Source organism: Pipistrellus hanaki (assembly GCF_964339955.1).
Source record: "Pipistrellus hanaki genome assembly, chromosome: 17".
NCBI classification, from domain to species: domain Eukaryota; kingdom Metazoa; phylum Chordata; class Mammalia; order Chiroptera; family Vespertilionidae; genus Pipistrellus; species Pipistrellus hanaki.
This window is the reverse complement of record NC_140519.1, coordinates 28,131,195-28,150,608: the sequence shown is the minus strand read 5'-3', so window position 1 is coordinate 28,150,608 and position 19,414 is coordinate 28,131,195. Positions and strand designations below refer to the sequence as shown.

The 19,414-nt window shown below is 34.4% G+C and overlaps 1 protein-coding gene across 5 annotated transcripts in view; it reads right to left on the bottom strand.

Annotated features, from left to right (window-relative positions):
* The window catches only part of TAF2 (TATA-box binding protein associated factor 2), a 60,944-nt gene that overhangs the window by 5,911 nt on the left and 35,619 nt on the right, over window positions 1–19,414 (bottom strand). For 3 of the 5 annotated variants that reach the window (XM_084864976.1, XM_084864977.1, XM_084864980.1), the window contains 8 exons: window positions 17,527–17,720; window positions 16,361–16,500; window positions 15,001–15,070; window positions 10,602–10,711; window positions 5,251–5,480; window positions 3,846–4,001; window positions 3,260–3,365; window positions 2,497–2,616 (listed from right to left, as the gene is read on the bottom strand). In XM_084864976.1, coding sequence (XP_084721102.1) covers window positions 2,497–2,616; window positions 3,260–3,365; window positions 3,846–4,001; window positions 5,251–5,480; window positions 10,602–10,711; window positions 15,001–15,070; window positions 16,361–16,500; window positions 17,527–17,720 — 1,126 coding nt within the window. The remainder of the gene's footprint in view (window positions 1–2,496; window positions 2,617–3,259; window positions 3,366–3,845; window positions 4,002–5,250; window positions 5,481–10,601; window positions 10,712–15,000; window positions 15,071–16,360; window positions 16,501–17,526; window positions 17,721–19,414) is intronic. The other 2 variants (XM_084864978.1, XM_084864979.1) reach the window with 1 other exon arrangement.

The following is a 19,414-nucleotide window of genomic DNA, read 5'->3' as shown; positions in this document are numbered from 1 at the left end:
TGTAATAGCACATCCTGCCTGAAGGGGCTTCTCAGTTCTTCAAGAGAAGCTGGAAACCCAGATTTTTATGTGCAATCTCTTCATTTTCAGTCAACTACAAAAAAACCTTATAAGACTTCTGGAGATCAAATAAAAGTTGCCTCGGTTGAATGAACTGAGTAAGGTCCCCAAACCCATTTGCAAACTTGACGATCACTAGAGACTTAAGAACACCTTCCCTTACCACTGTGTTTCATGCCTCTTTTTCTGAACCCCTATTCCCAATCCCAGGCCAAGATCAGAAAAGGAGACCCCTGACTCCTCCTGCTGGGGGCAGGAAGAGGGAAGTTCCTGTTTCACTGCCAGCTTTACTAGGTTAAAGGTGTGCTTCTGACATTCCAAAAAGTGGAGCTGAAAGTGCCCCTTCTCTCAGAAACATTGTTACACACAGTGCCTAGGTTTCATACTTCTGATCTTCAGGTTTAAGTTAAAAAGGTTTTTGCTGTGTATTTTGGGAAACTTATGTAGCAAATATAGTAATGTTATCTACAGGAAAACTATTTAGATCCCCAAATAAATACATGTAGAAATAAACCTTTGGAACACTACCATTTGTAAAAGATAAGACTTACTCATTGGTCATAGGGCACTGAACAACATAAATATGTTTGAAGAAATTACAAAGGCACGTTAAAGAATATATTCAAAATTTTTTATCGATCAATCTACAATATATATAATATGTTAGTATACATTTTGTATCATGACACTAAAGGGTGCTACACCAATCAAAGCTAAAACTTTAAAGCTTTCGTAACACCCCAACTCAACCTGTATTTCCTCCCCTGTCTTCCCAAATGATGCTATGAGAAGTACAAGACTGCAAAGAGAGAGTCCCAGAAATATGGCACAATAATACAAAAGCATATTGTTGGGCACAAAAAAGTATTAAGATTTGCTGCTTCAGCCTAGCTGGTGTGGCTCAGTGGTTGTCAACCTATGAACCGGGAGATCATGGTTCGATTCCCAGTCAAGGCACAAGCCTGGGTTACAGGCTTGATCCCCAGTAGAGGGTGTGCAGAAGGTAGCCAATTGACATTCCTCTCTCATCACTGATGTTTCTATTTCTCTCTTCCTCTCTGAAATCAATTTTTTAAAAAAAGGTTTGCTTCTACATAGGTTAGTGTGCCACATCACTGAGAAAAAAACCAACAAATATATTTAGATTATTTTCTGAAACAGGAATTAATTTGACTTAGAATTCAGACAGAATTTATTTTTTTAAAGGGCATAAAGGTGCAGCAGAAGCATCACTCTCAAACTATAACAAGAGATTTGAAACACTTTAAGTTTTATAATTTTTAAAAATGCAGAAAATTTTTCATGTCTAGTAAAATTTTAATAAGAATAATGATAACACAGCAAAATTACAACAAAATAACAACAACAACAAATCCCCTAAAAAGCCAAGAGAATACAAAACTAGTAAGGGTCAAAAAATGTAAAAATTCCCTTGTACTGAAGTCTCCAGCTGGTTTCCTTCTAAAATATATTTTATGAACTTAACACAATGAATGCATAAAGCACACAAAGAGATATAAGCACCCAACAGCTTGGGGTCACAATATCAAAATATTTTGAGGTGTTGCTTTTGTTTGAAGTCTCCCCTTAATCACAGTTGGTTCCCTACGCTCCTCAAATCAATAAACAGAAAACTCTTTTGTTTATATCATAAAAGTGGGGTTTATATAAGCAAAACCATCCCTTGAAATTTTAAAGCCAGATTAATGACTTTTGGAAAAACTATTCATTAAAAGTGATTTTGGTTATGTATCTAGTTTTTCACTTTCTGTTCCTCCAAAACCTGAAGATTGAACTTTTCAGCAGTTTTCACTGTTTACTCCTTATTTGGATTATAATCTTCTCTTTGCAAGAAACAGAAGAACAAAGTAAGCAGAAGACAATGTAAAATAGTAGAGTAGTTAATAAACATATCTGAACTGAATTACCTTTCATAAACTTAAGCCCGATTAGTATGAAATAATTTAAAAATCAAAACGTGAATTCTGTAGGCATAGCATTAAGGGTTCTGATTGAAGCAATTATAAAACTTTCAGGGGCAAGCAGAGAGAAGTAAGTAGTTGATTTGTGTATTTTCTGAAAGTACAGAGGTGGATTTGATAATTTCTACTGAAGCTGGCATTTTCATATTATTCTCAAATAAAGCACTACAAGAGCAAAATGTTAGCTTTAACTGACATAAAATGATTTTCCTCCTTCCTTTCTACTTTTCTGTTATTACCAAGTCTTACAAAATACTACAAATTCAATGTGTTGCAAGATCTATATATTTTATGTATTTTTAAGTTAATAGAGAAATTCCATGTTGTATTCCTGAAACAAATGTAATATTTAATGCAAAAAAAAAAAAAAAGAAAAAAAGGACACTTTATACAATTTACAGATTTGTTCTTGAGCAAAAAATAATAATAATAATAATAATAACAATAATTTCACCTGTTCCCTTCCGTGCAAGTTCCATGCCCCACTGGGGCTTTATGACAGGTGTGCCATCACCCCCTGGTGAGTGCTGAGGCATTAAAGCCCGAGAGCTAGCTGGCCGATATTTAGAGAGCCCTAAAATACCAAAGGAGAAGTAAAAGATGAATTAATTCCTTTAGTTCCCCAAAGAAAGGCAGAAAGAAAGAAAAAAGCCTGGCAGGTTTTTATATGCTAGCCTTTAAACCAGAAGCAATTTAACAAAAAATTCTAATAATAAAAATAATACATTTTTGCCCTGCCGGTGTGGCTCAGTGGCTGAGCACTGACCCATGAACCAAGAAGTCAAGATTTGACTCCTGGTCAGGGCACATGCCTAGATTGCAGGCTTGATCCCCAGTAGGGGACATGCAGGAGGCAGCCAATCAGTGATTCTCTCTCATCACTGATGCTTCTCTCTCCCTCTTCCTTCCTCTCTGAAATCAATAAAAATATATTAAAGGTAAATATATATATTTTAAAGTAAAAATAAATAAATAAACAACAAATGTAGAAGTATAAGCATGCCAAATATTGAAAAAATAAAATGGAAAAAGAACACTTTTTGTATTTAATCTTTTACTCATATGTGTTAAATCTGATACAGTCTAATATTTCACTTTATACCAGCTACTTTCAAACTTTACAATTGTTCACTTGAAGATAAAGCAACACACCCCAGAACTGTGGTACCTTGTGAACCCTCTCGATCGGCCCAGAAACTACAATACACTAATCTTACCTGGAGTAGATGGTCTTTCCAGCATGTTCAAATGATGAGAAATGAATGCCTGGCTGTCATGTACAGTATCCATATCAACCTCCTCTTCCTCTTGAGAACTTGAAAACTAAAACACACACATGGAACAAAAGAGAAAAAGGGCCATTATATCACTTTATGTTTGGATCTTAGCTCTTAGGAAAAGTAGCAGAGAGGCCACAGGATATACCCCAAATAATCTTAAAAGGAAAAGTAGGCTCTTTTTCTCAAAAAGTATAAGGCAGAGAAAAGATTATGTGGTCCAGCCTCCAAAAGGAGATGAATGGAAATTGCTGAAAATGTAACAGCAACTAAAATCTATTCCTATGTTATGGGAGAGTAGTGAGCTGAGGTAGATCGTGCACACATAGTTCCTCCCCAAACAGAGAAGAAGTATGTGACAATAAAAGTTAAACAATCGGTTGGAATGTTTTAGAGATGGACATTTGGGTTCTTTTATGATTCAGTCTGTCCCATCTGTTCCTAAGGAAAAACCAAGTATTCATAAAGATTTACAAGAAGGTGAATACCCTACACTGCTAATACAGGTTTAACCTGTATTTCTTACTCTGATTTTGAGTTTGACTTTACTGCTATCCTCATTCTTCTCCAGTATTTGACCAGGTTCTAGTGGGGACCCCAGTGGTGTATCAGACTTCCTCTTCACTCCCTGCTGATGAGCTGATATATTACATGATGCTTCCTTGGCAAGATGATCACCTTCCTGCGGCAATATTTAAGATCAAAATTAGATTTCTGAAAACAAGTAGCTATTGCAAACTAATAGCTATTGCAACCATGCAGATTAGAGCATGCCCAATGCCTATAAATTATCAGCAATGGGCTAAAAATAAATTTCACCTTTTCCTGTCTGCTAATTTCTTGGGGAAAGAAAAAAGTTATTTAAGTGAACTTTCAGAGCTTTCCCAAAGGAATATATGTTTTGGTGTCATTTTCTCATCTTATCCTAAAGACTCAAAGTGTGAATATGGATAAATTAACATATATGTGCAAGAATTATGAGCATATTCACTTCCATAGATTTATAACTATTCAGATCTGAAAGAGCTCTTTAATGAGACCTTTCTTCCCTGTCTTACTTCTTCATAACCCAATCTCTAGGATACATTTTAAATTTACAATAAATAAGTAAAATTATATTTCAGAAAATCTAGGTGAATAAGTCATTTGAAATGACTAGTTCTAACTAGCATAGACAGAATCTGAGTGTTAAAGTGCCAAAACACCAGTAGGGAATTGCCAGGCAAGTAATCTGGTCTAAATATTGGTGAAAAATGAAGCTTTAAGTATTGGGAACATTTTGTCATCAATAAGAAAATTATTTCTGAAAAATGTCCTTTAAATTACAGTAAAATGGTTGATATGTATCCTAAAGGTTTTTCTACAAAAATCTGGTAATTTTATAATACATAGCTAGAAATAAAACTTTTTGAAAGGCAAACATAATATATATAAAATTTTAAAATATAATACATAATCTCCTCCCAAATCAGATTACTCATTTACGTGATCATTTATTATCTTTCTACTTATTTATTTAATTCAAAAAGTTTTTCATTTGGTAGGCACTCATTATGTTTAGAACTGTGCTAGGTATTACAAAGAGTGGAGGGGGGATGGAAAGTTCAGTGTTCCATTACCATATGAACAAGAAGGTTAACATATAACAGGTTAAATATTCATGTCAATTTTCTACTACTTAACGAAGAAATTCTATGCTCAGTATAAACAATCATTATGTCGTCATAAAAGGAGTATAGGAATGGCAGCACTATGTAGTTGTCAGTAGCACTTTGTCAACTACACAGTGCTAAATGAATGCCAGCAGTTTCTCAAACGGTACAAAAAAAAACCTGTTTGTGGCTTTAAAACTTGCCAGTTCAAAAGAAGCAATTCTCTTCTCTAGAGAGCTCAATATAATAAAATTACATCTGTAACACATGCAATCTTACAGGGTTCTGAAATCCAACTAGCTGTGCGTGGCCACTTGGATTAATTGCAGTTTCTTGGTTGCCCGTGATGGCCTCTGGAATTATGGTTGGATTCAAGACAGCTTTTTTCTCTTTTAGATTAAGAACCAACCCAAGCTCTGGCAAGGGTAAGCAGGAAGGTCTACTGAGGCCAAAAAGTGTGAAGTACAAGTCCACAGCACCACACCGTAGCCTCCAGTCATGTGAAGTACCTAAAAAGTAAATAAAAAATGAAATTCAATATATACATCTAACTGTACATTTTCATGTTCCAGAACTTGTGCAGAGGGAATGAAAGGATTATCATGCTTAAAAAGAGCCATCCCTTGACCTAGGCCCCACTGGAAAACCCTCTACCCTAAAAATGCATCTTATCTTAACACAGATATTTATAAATTGTTACATAAATAATCAATGTTTGTGAATGAATTAATGAACGTTATAATTGGAAAATGTTTTTATCATCACACCATTCTTCTTTAGAAAATGAATTTTTAAAAAGTAATGTTTTCTGCCTTTAAAATGTTTTCTCCACATCGTTCATTCTCAGTTCACCTTGTCTGATTTTCTTCTTTAAAAATCTTGTTAGAAAGACATTGCTCCATGAACCTTCATGAACCCAAGCATTTGAAACACATTCTAACTCTCAAATTTATTATGTTCAGGTTTTATGTAAATATAAGAAACCCTACAACTACTTGAAATAACATAATTATAAAATTGAACTTACTGTAGAGGAGGAAAATAGTTTACCAAACACCTTTATATTAGTGTTGATATACTAGGTGCTTGTTTAAAAAAAAAAAAAAAAGGTTTTAGGGAATCCAAGATGGCTGCTCGGGTAGGCAACTAGCCGCAGCCGCACACAACAATTTTAATAAAATACAACTAAAAAAATATAAAATGGACATTACCCAGAACTACAGGAAAGTCGACTGACTGGAAATCCTACAACAAGAAGCAAGGAGAAAACCAGAAGGAAGCACGGAGGAGCTGTAAAAGCCTAAGGTACGGAGACACGCGGCGCGCGCGGAGAGGACGGAGCCGGAGAGGAGGGAGGCCGAGTGCCTGGCGGGCGTTCCCTAGCGGAAAGGAGATAAACACTCCGACTGTGCTGGGCCCCTGACTGCTCTGAACCCCCGTTCTGGGCCAGACCCCGGGGACTCAGGCTCAGCCATAGGGAGCTGGGCTGTAAGTCGGAACCCCGGGGTAGCGGAGAAAGGAGGTCCTGGAGGCGCGCACACTGCCCCCAGAGAAGGGACGGCCGGCTGTGCCGCGGGATTGCCCTGACGGGAAGGAGACTGGGGCTCCAGACTGCTGTGAACGCCACCTCCAACTCCACTTCCAACTGAACTGAACCCCAATACCGGGCTCATTGTGGGAGAGCATAGACTGTTTGGCAGCAGGCGAAAATCGAGGGCACCTTTCTCTCAGAGGCGCCGGCAGCGAGCACTGAAGGACCCGCATAGGGCGGGGCTGACGGAAGCCAAAGCTGCAGGCTCCACCCTGAAATCCCGTCCCATCTGTAACTGCGAAATGCGACAACAAAATAGATCACAAACGAAAGAAATGGAGGACAAAAAGCGTCTGGATATAGAGTTCAAATCTACGCTTATAAGGTTTTTCAAGAATTTCCTAGAAAAGATGGATAAGGCCTATGAGGATATGAAAAGAGACCATCAAGAAATGATAAGGGAACAACAAGAAATAAAGAATACATTGTCTGAAATAAAAAATATTCTACAGAGTCCTAAAAACAGAAGGGAAGATCGCAAGAATCAAGTCAAAGATTTGGAACATAAAGAGCCAGAAGACACTCCTCCACAGAAGCTAGAAGGCAAGAGAATCCAGAAAATTGAAGATAATGTAAGAAACCTCTGGGACAACTTCAAGCGAACCAACATCAGAATTATGGGGGTTCCAGAAGATGAGAGAGAGCAAGATATCGAAAACATACTGAAAGAAATAGTGACAGAAAACTTCCCCCACCTGGTGAAAGAATTTGACTTACAAGTCCAGGAAGTGCACAGAACTCCAAACAAAAGGAATCCAAAGAGGACCACACCGAGACACATCATTATTAAAATTCCAAGAGCAAAAGATAAAGAGAGAATATTAAAAGAAGCAAGAGCAAAGAAGGTAGTAACTTATAAAGGAGCACCTATACGATTGTCAGCTGACTTCTCAACAGAAACCATGCAGGCCAGAAGGGAATGGCAAGAAATATACAAGGTGATGAATAGCAAGAACCTACAGCCAAAAATAAGCTACCCAGCGAAGCTATCACTCAGAATCGAAGGCCAGATAAAGAGCTTCACTAATAAAAAAAAGCTAAAGGAGTTCATCACCACCAAACCAGAATTATATGAATTGCTGAAGGGGGTTCTTTCAGAAGAGAAAGTAAACAAAGATAAAAATTATGAACAACAAATACGTAATTATCAACAAGTGAATCTAAAAACCAAGGAAATTAAAAAAATCTGATGAACAATATTAACTGTTGAATATAATAGAATCAGAGGTATGGAAGGGGAGTGAACTGACGATTCTTGGGGAAAAGGGGAGAGGGGGGCGTGGGAAGAGACTGAACATAAACTGTGCACCTATGGATGAGGACAATGGGGAGAGGGGAAAGGGCAGAGGGTGGGGTGGGAACCTGGTGGAGGAGAGCAATGGTGGGGGGGGGGGGGGGAAGGAACATTTGTAATAATATGAAAAATAAAAACTTATTAATAAAAAAAAAAAAAAAAAAAAAAGAGGAGACAGCTTATCTGCTGAACAGTTAAGACTTGATCCAGGGAATAATAAAATCAAACAATGACTAAAAAAAAATAAAAATAAAAAAAAAAAAAAAAAAAAAAAAAAAAAAAAAAAAAAAAAAAGGTTTTATGCCCTAAAAACCATTAAAAACATACACAGAGAGAGAGAGAGAGAAATGGGAAGAACAATATAAAATGATAGGAAGAATTTACACTGGAAATCCATTCCCTTCTCTGGAATATGCATATCTGGACACTTTACTGGCCTGACATTGCTTCAGTTTTGAAGGCCTTCATTATTCTTCTCAAACCATCAGAATCCTGGGCCTTTCACACAGAGGCTGGAGGGGCTCAACCCTCTAAAAGAAGGGAGGGATTCTGAGAGAACAGCTAGCCCTGTATTTATGTATTCGTGTGTGTAGCAAGAAAAGGAGTAAATCTTAGGCATTGTATCAGCTAGGAAAACAAGAATGGTTTAGGGTACATTTGTACTGGAAGAAAACCCTGAAGAAATATCACCTAATTAATTATGTCTGCTGCCTTCCTGACCATTTTGTTATAGATGTCATTGAAACCAGTTAAACAACTGAGTTTGAATTCTTGAAGCTTATAAAAAATTATTTCAATTTAAAAAACTATTATTTTAATTTTAAAAAGCAAATAAGTGTGTTTTCATAAGCTAGGATGTTCAGTTTTGTGTTTTCATAAGTTAGGATTAAGGATAATTAGGCAGCATAGTGAAGGCTGCTAATTTCACTAAACCACTACACTACCCCTTTTTACTTTTTTTATATGATTCTTTTTTTTTTTTTTTTTTTTTTTTTTTTTTTTTTTTTTTAGAGAGAGAGGAAGGGAGTTAGGCAGGAACATCAATGAGAGAGAGAAACTTTGATCAGCTGCCTCTGCCTCCTACTGGGAATCAAGCCTAATATCTGGGAATGTGCCCTGATCGGGAATCGAACTAGTAACCTTAGTTCACAGGTCGAAGCTGTGAACTGGGCCACATTGGCTGGGCTATGGTTTTTACTTTTTATTTCTATGTGGGATTTTTGGTTTGGGTTTACCTTTAGTTTGGATGGAGGGATCAACATTACTGTTTTGTTTCTGAGGGAGTTTCTCATGGTGTGTTTTCCTTCAAATAATTGATTTATAAATATTAAAATTTAAGGCTACGAGAGAGCTAAAAAATAGAATAGTGGTGCATCTGTTAAAATTACAAAAAAAAAAAAAAAAAAAAAGATAAGAAAATCAGAACTGCCCTGTATTTCAAAACCATGGAATAAAATCTTTCATTATAGTGGAATTAAGTTGAGCAGCATAATGGGAAAAATCACTTCTCCTTAATTCCAGTTACGTAGCTGTGTGATCTTGGGCAAGTCAATTGCCTGGGCCCTAAAGGAGAGTAGTTAACTTAGCTGGTCTTTAGATCCTCTAAGATCTAAAATGCTAAGATTCCAAATCAATCAATTCCACTAGACAGAGGCCCTGGAACAGCTGCCAATGTCTGTGACAACATTTTGAAGACCCTCTCACCCCAATCACTGACATGGCAAGGAACCCTCATCTATAAATATAAAAGGCTAATATGCAAATTGTCCACTTGGGAGTTCGACCAGGAGAGCGGGAGTTCAATCGCTCGCTATGACATGTGCTGACCACCAAGGGGCAGCTTGGAACATAGCGGGCGACCAGCAGCGATGGCAGGGCACTGAGGGAGCAAGGGAAGGAGGAGGTGGGGAAGCCAGGCCTAGGGATCCTACACTGCATGAATTTCATGCACCAGGACTCTGGTATATTGATAAAACAGTCATCACTTTCTTAATGCTGTCCATTCTGTCTTCATTGGCAGTGAAACTTACCGTAGGTACCAACCCTGCTTACCTGGATCACAATAGCACTCAAGAAAAAAGGAGGAAACCAGTATTAATGTTCTCTATTCAAATCAGAAAGTATATGAAGACAAACCACCAAATAGCAAATCCAATCCCAAAAAAAGATCATCTCTTCATTTTTGAAGTAATTGCTATTAAAGGTGATCAAGCCAAAAAGCTGCTAAGAAGCTCACTTTAAAAGTCACTTTTTCAAGACATTTTCCAATAATGTCCTTATAGACAGAAGCATGAAAATGTGTATAAAGTGGGACCAAATGGCAGTTCTGTCCCATCTTTCTGTTCATCTTACACTAAGGAAAAAACAGCAAATTTCATTTTTATTTGTATGTGTATACATATGTAATTTCCTAAGAATAAAAGGAAAATAGGTATTTTTCAACCCTTTGTAACCTTCTGAAATAAAAACAACAATAATACTTTGCAGGTTAATATTTAAAGCCCTTTCACTATCTGAGACCCTCACATAAATTAATATTTTTGTTTCTTCAATTACCCTTTGGGGCAAAGTGAGTGAATATATCCTTAGCAAATGTTATCACATCCACCACTGTGAAGGTAGATGTGTTAAGTAGCCTACTTTAAAAAAAAAAAAGTAAACCAGTTCTTTAAATATTGAAAACATGTTACAAAATGAAAATAATCCAGTCATAATTTTGTTTTTTTAAAGTTACTGTTTTCTTACCCGAATTCATAAGTTTCCAAAGTTGATCTACCAGGGCTTCATTGCATAAGGGGGACTCCATGTTCTTAGTAAATGGTGGGTTCTTAGTCAACATGTGTAGAATCTTATGTCTGGAGGGGAAAATTAAAATTTTGTCTATCATTAAATTAAAAATTTTGAAAATTACCTGTAGTTCCTTCTTCCTATAATATTTTATCATCTCCCTTCTTAGATCTAGCTTTGTGCTTAAATTTCAATTCAAAAGGTTTATATTACTATACACCTTTTATACTGCCCTTCCCCCAACTAAATTCTGATGGGTTTTCTCTTTCTAAAATTGCCTTAGGGTAAAGATCTTCTAAAACCTGACTCTGTGTATTCTTAACCAATCATTCTCTGTCTGCTTCTAAAAATGAATGTTTTATTCTTCTTAGAAAAGTTTTAAGAAAAAAAAAACTGATCCGAAAATATAAAAATCTTAAAATGGGGCCAAACAAAATCACATATAGGCCAAGAAATCTACATTTGAGATAATACAAATGAATATAATTTTGTTATTATAGTATCTTTATAAAGCATGGAAATGTGCAGAAGCATTTTAAATATGGAGATTGCAAAACGTTTCCTCAAAATAAGCTGAGATTTAGAAGAGTCAGTTATAACAAAGATCCTTACAGATGGCAACAGTTATACTCTGCTATTGGGAGTTTTTACCTGAACATATGGAGTCTTCTGAAAAACACCATAAAAAGAAGACAGAGAAAGAAAAGAAGCAAGGAAGCTCTGATAGTAATTTAACATTTAGTAAAGAGATAAAAGCCAAGCCTATGACAAGGTCTGAGAAATTCAAGCCTCAGAGTAATGGCATGCTTGGATACAATTGAGGAAAAAAGAAACTGAGGTTATATTTTCTATTTATGCTAGCAAAACTTTAAAGAAGGTGGTGAACCTGGGAATTTTTTATATTTAATTATTGGTGGAAAGATATCAAGTCAGATTAGTACTTGAGAAAGAAATGGGAGAAAAATGGACTAGTAGGTTGTAGTTAAATCACTTAATCCCTTTTGAATTCAATTTTATGTCTGTAAAACTGAAATATGTGGGCTCTCACTGTTAACATCCTTTTGTGCTTTGAAATTTTAAGGCCATATGAGAGACTACTGAAAGGCTATGAGAACAAACAAAACTTTATGGTATTTATGCAGATCAGTGCACTCTTTATAGCCATGCCAAAGAATTGTAAAGGGTATTCTGGGGATACCTTTGAAATTATTACTAAAAGAGCAATAATGATTAATACATGTATTACTTTTAACAATTAAACATTTCTTTAAAAGGTTTGTTTTTCTTTAACAGAAGAAACAGACAACAGAAGGAAATTTTTTACAATAGAATATTTATTGATGACTACTCAAAAGGAAATAAAATTTAAGGAAATACGATGAGAATCTTATGTTTAATTTTTGCAGAGATTAAATATCAAAACTCACAATAAGCATATGTTTCAGACATCTGGAGCAAACCAGAAGCAAGTTTGATGCTTCTAAGAAAGTCATGGGTTTATGTCATATAGATAGCAGCCAAAACATGGTATTATTTCACTAGACAATTGAACAGTTTTTTGGTGGGCTAGTCAAATACCATTGTCAATCACTATCTAAAGAAATGGAGTCAAACCAAAACCAAAAAAATATTTAAAAACTCTCATGAGAAAAAGCACTGAATTGATACACTGTGATTATATGCATGCTTGATTCCAAAATGAGAAGATAATTCCATGTCATCTTTAAAAATAGCCTATTCAACCTAATGCAATATAACTAATACATACTATGTTATTTGTCAATTATACCTCAATAGAGGAAAAGAAGAAAAAAAGATGGAACAAAGAAAAAAAGACAGAGTTCCTATTCAAATTATAAAACGCAGAGAAACAAAAATAGAGACCGATGTCCCAAGACACAAAAAGAACACATAAAATAACTGTTGTGTTAACACTTAACTGCCATTAAATATTTTTAAAGGCACGTTGAGTTTTTCAATTGATTTTAGAGAGAGGGGAAGAGTGGTAGGGAGATAGAAATATTGATGAGTGAGAAACATTTATCGCCTGCCTCCTGCAAGCCCCCTACTGGGGACCGAACAACCCTGGAACATGCCCTGATGGGGAATCAAACTGGCAACCTCTTGGTTCATGGGTTGAAACTCAACCACTGAGCCATCCTGACTGCGAAACATGTTGAATTTTTTAAACTATGAGTAAACTATGGGTTAGATGATTTTAAGTAAAGCCTAAGAAGTTCCCTATTGGTGCTCAGGAACCACATGAATTAAGAAGAAAGTATGTCAAAAATAATCATGAAATATATCCTTAAAGAGATTTTCATCTTGGATTATAAATATTAGAGCTCTTGAAATTTGAATGATAGTAACAGTTTTACAACAATATTTAAAAATCAATTATTTATACTGTACAGCATATAATTCAGAAATATAAATTTTAAATATTAAATAATTTCATAACCTGCTTAAAATAGTTTTTGAAACACAATTCTAAGATCTCAAAAATATGCATCTTTTTTTAAAATACATTTTTATTTATTTCAGAGAGGAATGGAGAGGGAGAGAGAAACATCAAAATTGAGAGAATCATTAATCATCTACCTGCTGCACGCCCCTACTGGGGATCCAACCCCCAACCAGGGTATGTGCCCTTGACTGGAATCAAACCCTGGACCTTTTAGCCCACAGTCTGATACTCTATCCACTGAGCAAACCAGCAAGGGCAGAAATATGCATCTTAATGTTAGTTCTATTGATGTGTATTGAAAACAAATGAATACATGGTAAGTTTTATTTATTCTATATTTATGCTTTCTGTTCCTACTTGCTATCAGTAGGATCTTACTATAAATTTTCAAATGCATAAGCTCTGCCAGAAAAGAGATATAGGCAGGTCTTTTGCATATCATCTTTTATATAAATATGTATTTTAGAATGAATGATTATAAGATTTTTTGTCCATGTAACATTTAACCTTATTATATAACAATCACAAGACAAAATATTTAAAATACAAATTAGATCACAATGAAGAACTATAAAAATTAACAGTAAAATTTTGTATAAAGAAGATTTATATAATAAGCATCGTTTTAAAACACTTAAATATAAGGTGATTTAACCAAAGAGCTGAAATGTCTTATGTGAATTCCTCATGCCCAGATACATTTCAGTGAGGTTAGAAGGCAGAGTTTGTTAAACTTTTTAGAAGAAAATAACTACCTGCCAACTGGTGTATAAAATTGAGCAACACAATTAATGTCCAGCTCTATGTTCTTGTTTCCAATTGGAATGGCTACAACCTAAGTGACTTTCCAGCCGCCAACATTTATTTTATGAAATCATAATGTTAAAATGAATAAAAATTTAAGTGTGTAATATGTGCAACAAAAAACAAAAGTTATTTTAAAAAGTAATCCTATTTGATTAAACCATAACATCTTACTTTGCAAAAGAAAGCAGCAAAAAGATTATAAGGAAATACAAAAACAAAAATAATACCGCCTACTTAAAAATATTAAGATTTTATATGAGATAGAAAAGAACAAATGGAATATACCAAAACATTGTTCTTAATTATTTTTAAAGTAAGTTCAGCCAATCAGTAGAGGTTTCATAATTTGGGGTACTTAAAGGATTCTTTAGATCACATGTGTCAAACACAAGGCCCGCGGGCCAAATCCAGCCCGCCAGGCCTTGCAATGTGGCCCGCACCGCGCTGTCATCACTGCACTCCGCTGTCAGTTTATGACATTGTCAGTTTATGACTGTTCAGTAAACCATTCGGCCCTCGATTTAGGCTGGATTTTAGATTTTGGCCCCTTCTCTGATTGAGTTCGACACCCCTACTTTAAATGAACTAAAAACTATTACATAAGCTTTCCTTAAGTTAAAATAGAAAGTATATGTAAAGTTACAGAAAATAAGTTTTATTTATTAACAGCATATTTTAAAACATCTTCTCAAGTCAAATCAAGTTAAATTTAGAAAGGGTGTGATAAAAGCCTAACATATTCCTATGTTTTCAAAAATAAAAAAGACTTGTTGCATGTATAATCTTCTGAAATTATTCAATTTACTTTAGGACTTTAAAAAATAATTATAGCCCTAATCGGTTTGGCTCAGTGGATAGAGTGCCAGCCTGCAGACTGAAGGGCCTCAGGTTAGATTCCGGTCAAGGGCATGTACCTTGGTTGCAGGCACATCCCCAATAGGGAATGTGCAGGAGGCAGCTGATCGAAGTTTCTCTCTCATCGATCTTTCTAACTCTCTATCCCTATCCATTCCTCTCCATAAAAAAATTAATAAAATATATTTTAAAAAATAAATAAAAAATTATTAGAACACAATAACTAACCTTACATAGGGTACAGGGTCATTCTGAATCATATTAAGGAGCCACTGAAGTTCTTCATAACTCCTGTCCACTGAAAATAAAAATAAAGAAATATATTTGTTGCCATTATGACCAATTAAACATGTGACAGGCAAGGGGTTCACACTTAGTATTTAGGACTCTCCCTTGATTGGATTTAAATTAGAGCTGAAAGCTGCAGACAACTTCTTTATGTTTTTCCCCCATGTAATAGACCACTTTGTAAATTTTATAAGTATTATGCTATATGCAGTCAAAACATAAAACAGGACCAAGATTATATTTTTCACTATAGCTCAAAGCAATGGCAAACAAAACAAAGCAAATTATAATTTATTGAGCCCTAAATTATAATTTATTGAACCCTAAATTCTAAATGGACAGAATGTACTTAAATAAAATTGTACTTCTAAAAGCGTAAATCAAATTATAGAGGTCTGATACTCAATGGTATCTCAACTATATTATAAAGTGAGCTGTTTTTGCCCAAGCGGTTTCTTTCATCTAAGAACAAAGAGCAGACTTAACTTTCAACATAACATAAAAAGCAATTACAAAAATCTCGCTACAACTATAATTAACCAATAAATTGACTCATTAGCTATTTCCACTCACCTTTTCAACAAGTTTTGCTATTATGACTTGAAAAGCTTTATTTTCATAATTTTATTTCTAATAAAATTAAGAAAATTAAGATCCATTTTCAAATGATCTTCAATTCATAGATCACATTTAAACACCTCTCAACAGCTTAAGTTCAATTTCACTGACACCCTATCAAAGTATTCTATTACTTCTTGGATTATTTCTTTTTCTGTCACCTGCTCCTTTCTTCATGACTTACATTTCATCTCTTTATATTTCTCCTCTGTATTTCTGAAAATGTTTTAACTCTGTAGTTTTCTCTTAATTATTTTTGGCCTTATTTTCCCCCAACTTTATAAAGCCTTGCTTAATCCCTGAACTGAAGCTCCTGATGATGTCTCTTGCTCTACTTTCACGGATACAAATTAGAGATAGGAGTATGATGCCTTCTTGAATCCTTCTTATATAGTTAAAAATTTACAAAAATCTCCTATTTCTTAAAATAACTCATAATTAAAACTAAGAATAGTATACTGACTTCTTGGAAAGAACAAAGATGTCTACTTATAATTTTATTCATTTCCCTCACTTATTAATTCTTATAAAAATTCTACATTGACCAAAAAAAATCAGCGAATCAAGAATTTAAAATTAAATTGTATTTTACATAACAAGAAAACCCCAATACGTACAACTGATTTAAAGTAGTAAACATTTCTTTCTAAAATGATATGAACAAATATTTCTAAAGCATTACCTTTAGTATAATCAACAACTGCTTCCAAAGCTGCTATCCTAATGTCCACAAAGTGGCCATATTCTGCATAGGATTTAAAAAGAGTTGGGTCGCTGGGAACATGACCATTCTTCTGAAGCACTCGTATGGCTCTCAAACAACTAGGAAAATAATATTTACAGTGAAATACTTTTGTTAAAGTATTCTGAATCAAATTTGTTTGCTAGGCATTGGAAGTTTATCTGTAACAGTGAACTAAAAAATTGACCTGATTTGAAGCCACCTTTTAATTCTGTAACATTATATTTTTTTGAACGATCATAACAATTTTAAATATCTAAATCCTATGAAAGGAAAATAAATTTTAAAACTTATTTGTAAATCTAAGTTCAGGTATTAATGTACTTAATAATTTCACCAAAAGATTTAGTAGTTATATAATTTAATAAATAATAAATGTGAAAGGTTAAATTGTTCACAATGTTTGAACTAGTGAATCGACTTTTTTTTTTTTTTTTAGCAAACTCCCAAATAGAAATTTTTGATAATTATATACAAAAAAGTTGAAAGCAAAAAGTCATCTTTAAAGAGTCTAATAGAGCCGAGACCGGTTTGGCTCAGTGGATAGAGCGTCGGACTGCGGACTGAAGGGTCCCAGGTTTGATTCCGGTCAAGGGCATGTAACTTGGTTGTGGGCACATCCCCAATGGGGGTTGTGCAAGAGGCAGCTGATCGATGATTCTCTCTCATCGATGTTTCTGACTCTCTATCCCTCTCTCTTCCTCTCTGTAAAAAATCAATAAAATATATTTTAAAAAAATAAATAGAGTCTAATAGAAAAATCGGCTTAATAGCCGATGAGTGAAAATATTTTGCAGACATAAAAAAAATGCTTTTGAAGAATTCTTGATAACATGAGAAAGTGTTTAGCAGAATGCAAAAATTACAAATACAATATACGTCCAGTAATTAAAAATTTATATTGTTACAAGAGGAAAAAAATTAGAAGGCTATTCTCTAAAACAGTTTAGTAATAATTTATCTGTAGATGATAGAATCATAGGATTTTAATCTTCTCCTTTATCTTTTTATTATATTTCCCAGTTTTCTATAATGAAAATAAATTTCGCTTATACTATAATTATAAAAACAATTAACTTTAAAGAAAATGTAAAGAATCATCATACCTCACAGTGATGGTATGTCTATAACTTGGAAGAAGTTTTTCCATATTCAAAAACCTGGTGATTTCTTCAAGAATCAGTCGCACATCTGGATTTAAATTATCTAAAGTTCGAACTTCATTATTCACACTGACTGCAGGTGTAACAGAGTTGGCAAGGGCATCAATCATTTCTGCACGATAATAGTTATCTGAAAACTAAGCCAAAAAAATTATTATATAAAGATAAAATTCATGCTCCTGTTAAAAAATTAATAAAATATTTATAACCTAAGACCATAATTTATCTAAAAACATAAATTGGTAAGTACTCAACTCTGTGTTTTGCGTAGAGTTGCACACAGAAAAAAAAGTGAGATTCATTAATTAGTAATATACTAGTCAACTCAATAAATACTTACTATATGAAGGCACTCTTATTGTAACCTAGCCAGATTTCTCTAAAAGGAAGACCCAAGTCCATAAATCCTGCTGGTAATACAGACCTTCAAATCAGCTATTTAGTGCCTTCCTCTCACATATAAGCATATAACCAAAGATCACCAGATATTTCAGAAAAGTGTCAACATAAAAAAGATCAGAACAAACAAAGGGGAAAACGCAACTTGAGGAAAGAAGAGTATTCAAGAAAAGAAAAATGGCAGGTGGATAAAAATCCAAAACTATTATTAATATTGTTTGAGAAATAACCAATGAGATGCCTCCCAAAAGTAAAACATTTTAAAAAGAAATAAGCAAAGAATGAGGATCAAAATTAAACTGAAATATTAAATTTTTTAAAAACTCCCGAAGTTTTCAAGCAAAAGAAAAGTGAGAAAACAATAGGAAGGAAAGCATAAGGAAATTAGAGGGCTGGTATAGAAGTCAGAGCATCGTAATAATAGGAGGTTCTAGCAAAAACAGAGAAAATGAAAAAGGAAACCATAAAAAAAGAAAAAAAAAGAAAAAAAAAAAAGCTAAATCCTAAACCCATATCCCAGTCAATTCCCAGAGAAACAATTTATTGAAAGGCAATCTGGGTATGACTTGATTTAAACTTAGGAAATCAGATACTCTAGCCTGGGAATCTGAACATGGAGCAAGTGAGTTGATGCTACCACAAATTGCCAGGGATGGAAGAGGAATACCCACCCCCTTTTGACTTCCATTGTGGAGGCAGTACCTCACATGGACACACATGCCAATAAAGTCCCTATAGAGTCCCATGTTCAGATACTGAGCAGAAAAAAGAAAACGGCATACAACAACAAACAAAACCAAGTGTACACTATGGGAAAAGTTTTGTTTTCAAACCATTTAGATTGTTTTCTTCAAGTATTTTTATAGCTTGATTGTTATCTCTGGGATCCACTTTGCCCACAAAGCCCATTTATTTAACACTATTTCTGATGTAAGTGTTCAGATCACAGAATGAACCCACAAATTAAAAATGAGGAGGGGGGCAGGTAAAGTAGGAAAACCAAAAGACTTTAAATTTGTCTCTAAGACCACATCCAATTCTCACAGATATTAGAATCCTAATTGGACAAGCTAGATTATCTGGTAACAAGTAAGGTGAAATAACTTGAAGCGTGGCATTCCAATAGCTTTTTGTTAAATAAATGAATAAACTCACATATGATTTTATAAAAAATTTAAAAAAATCAAATTCATCAACGAACAAATCATCACAAAAGGGAAATGTTTTTAAAATAAAAAGGGAGTAAAAATAAAGTTGGGCTGTCAGACTTCACCAAAACAAGTTTTAACTGGCTCTCCAAAATTTAAGGCACTACTACTATCTCCACATTACAAGTTATGAGGAACATTTAAAAACTAACTAATCTTAGTTTTCATCCACTGGTTATTATAATAAATCATGTTTACATGCTTCTAATGCTAGAAATTTCAAG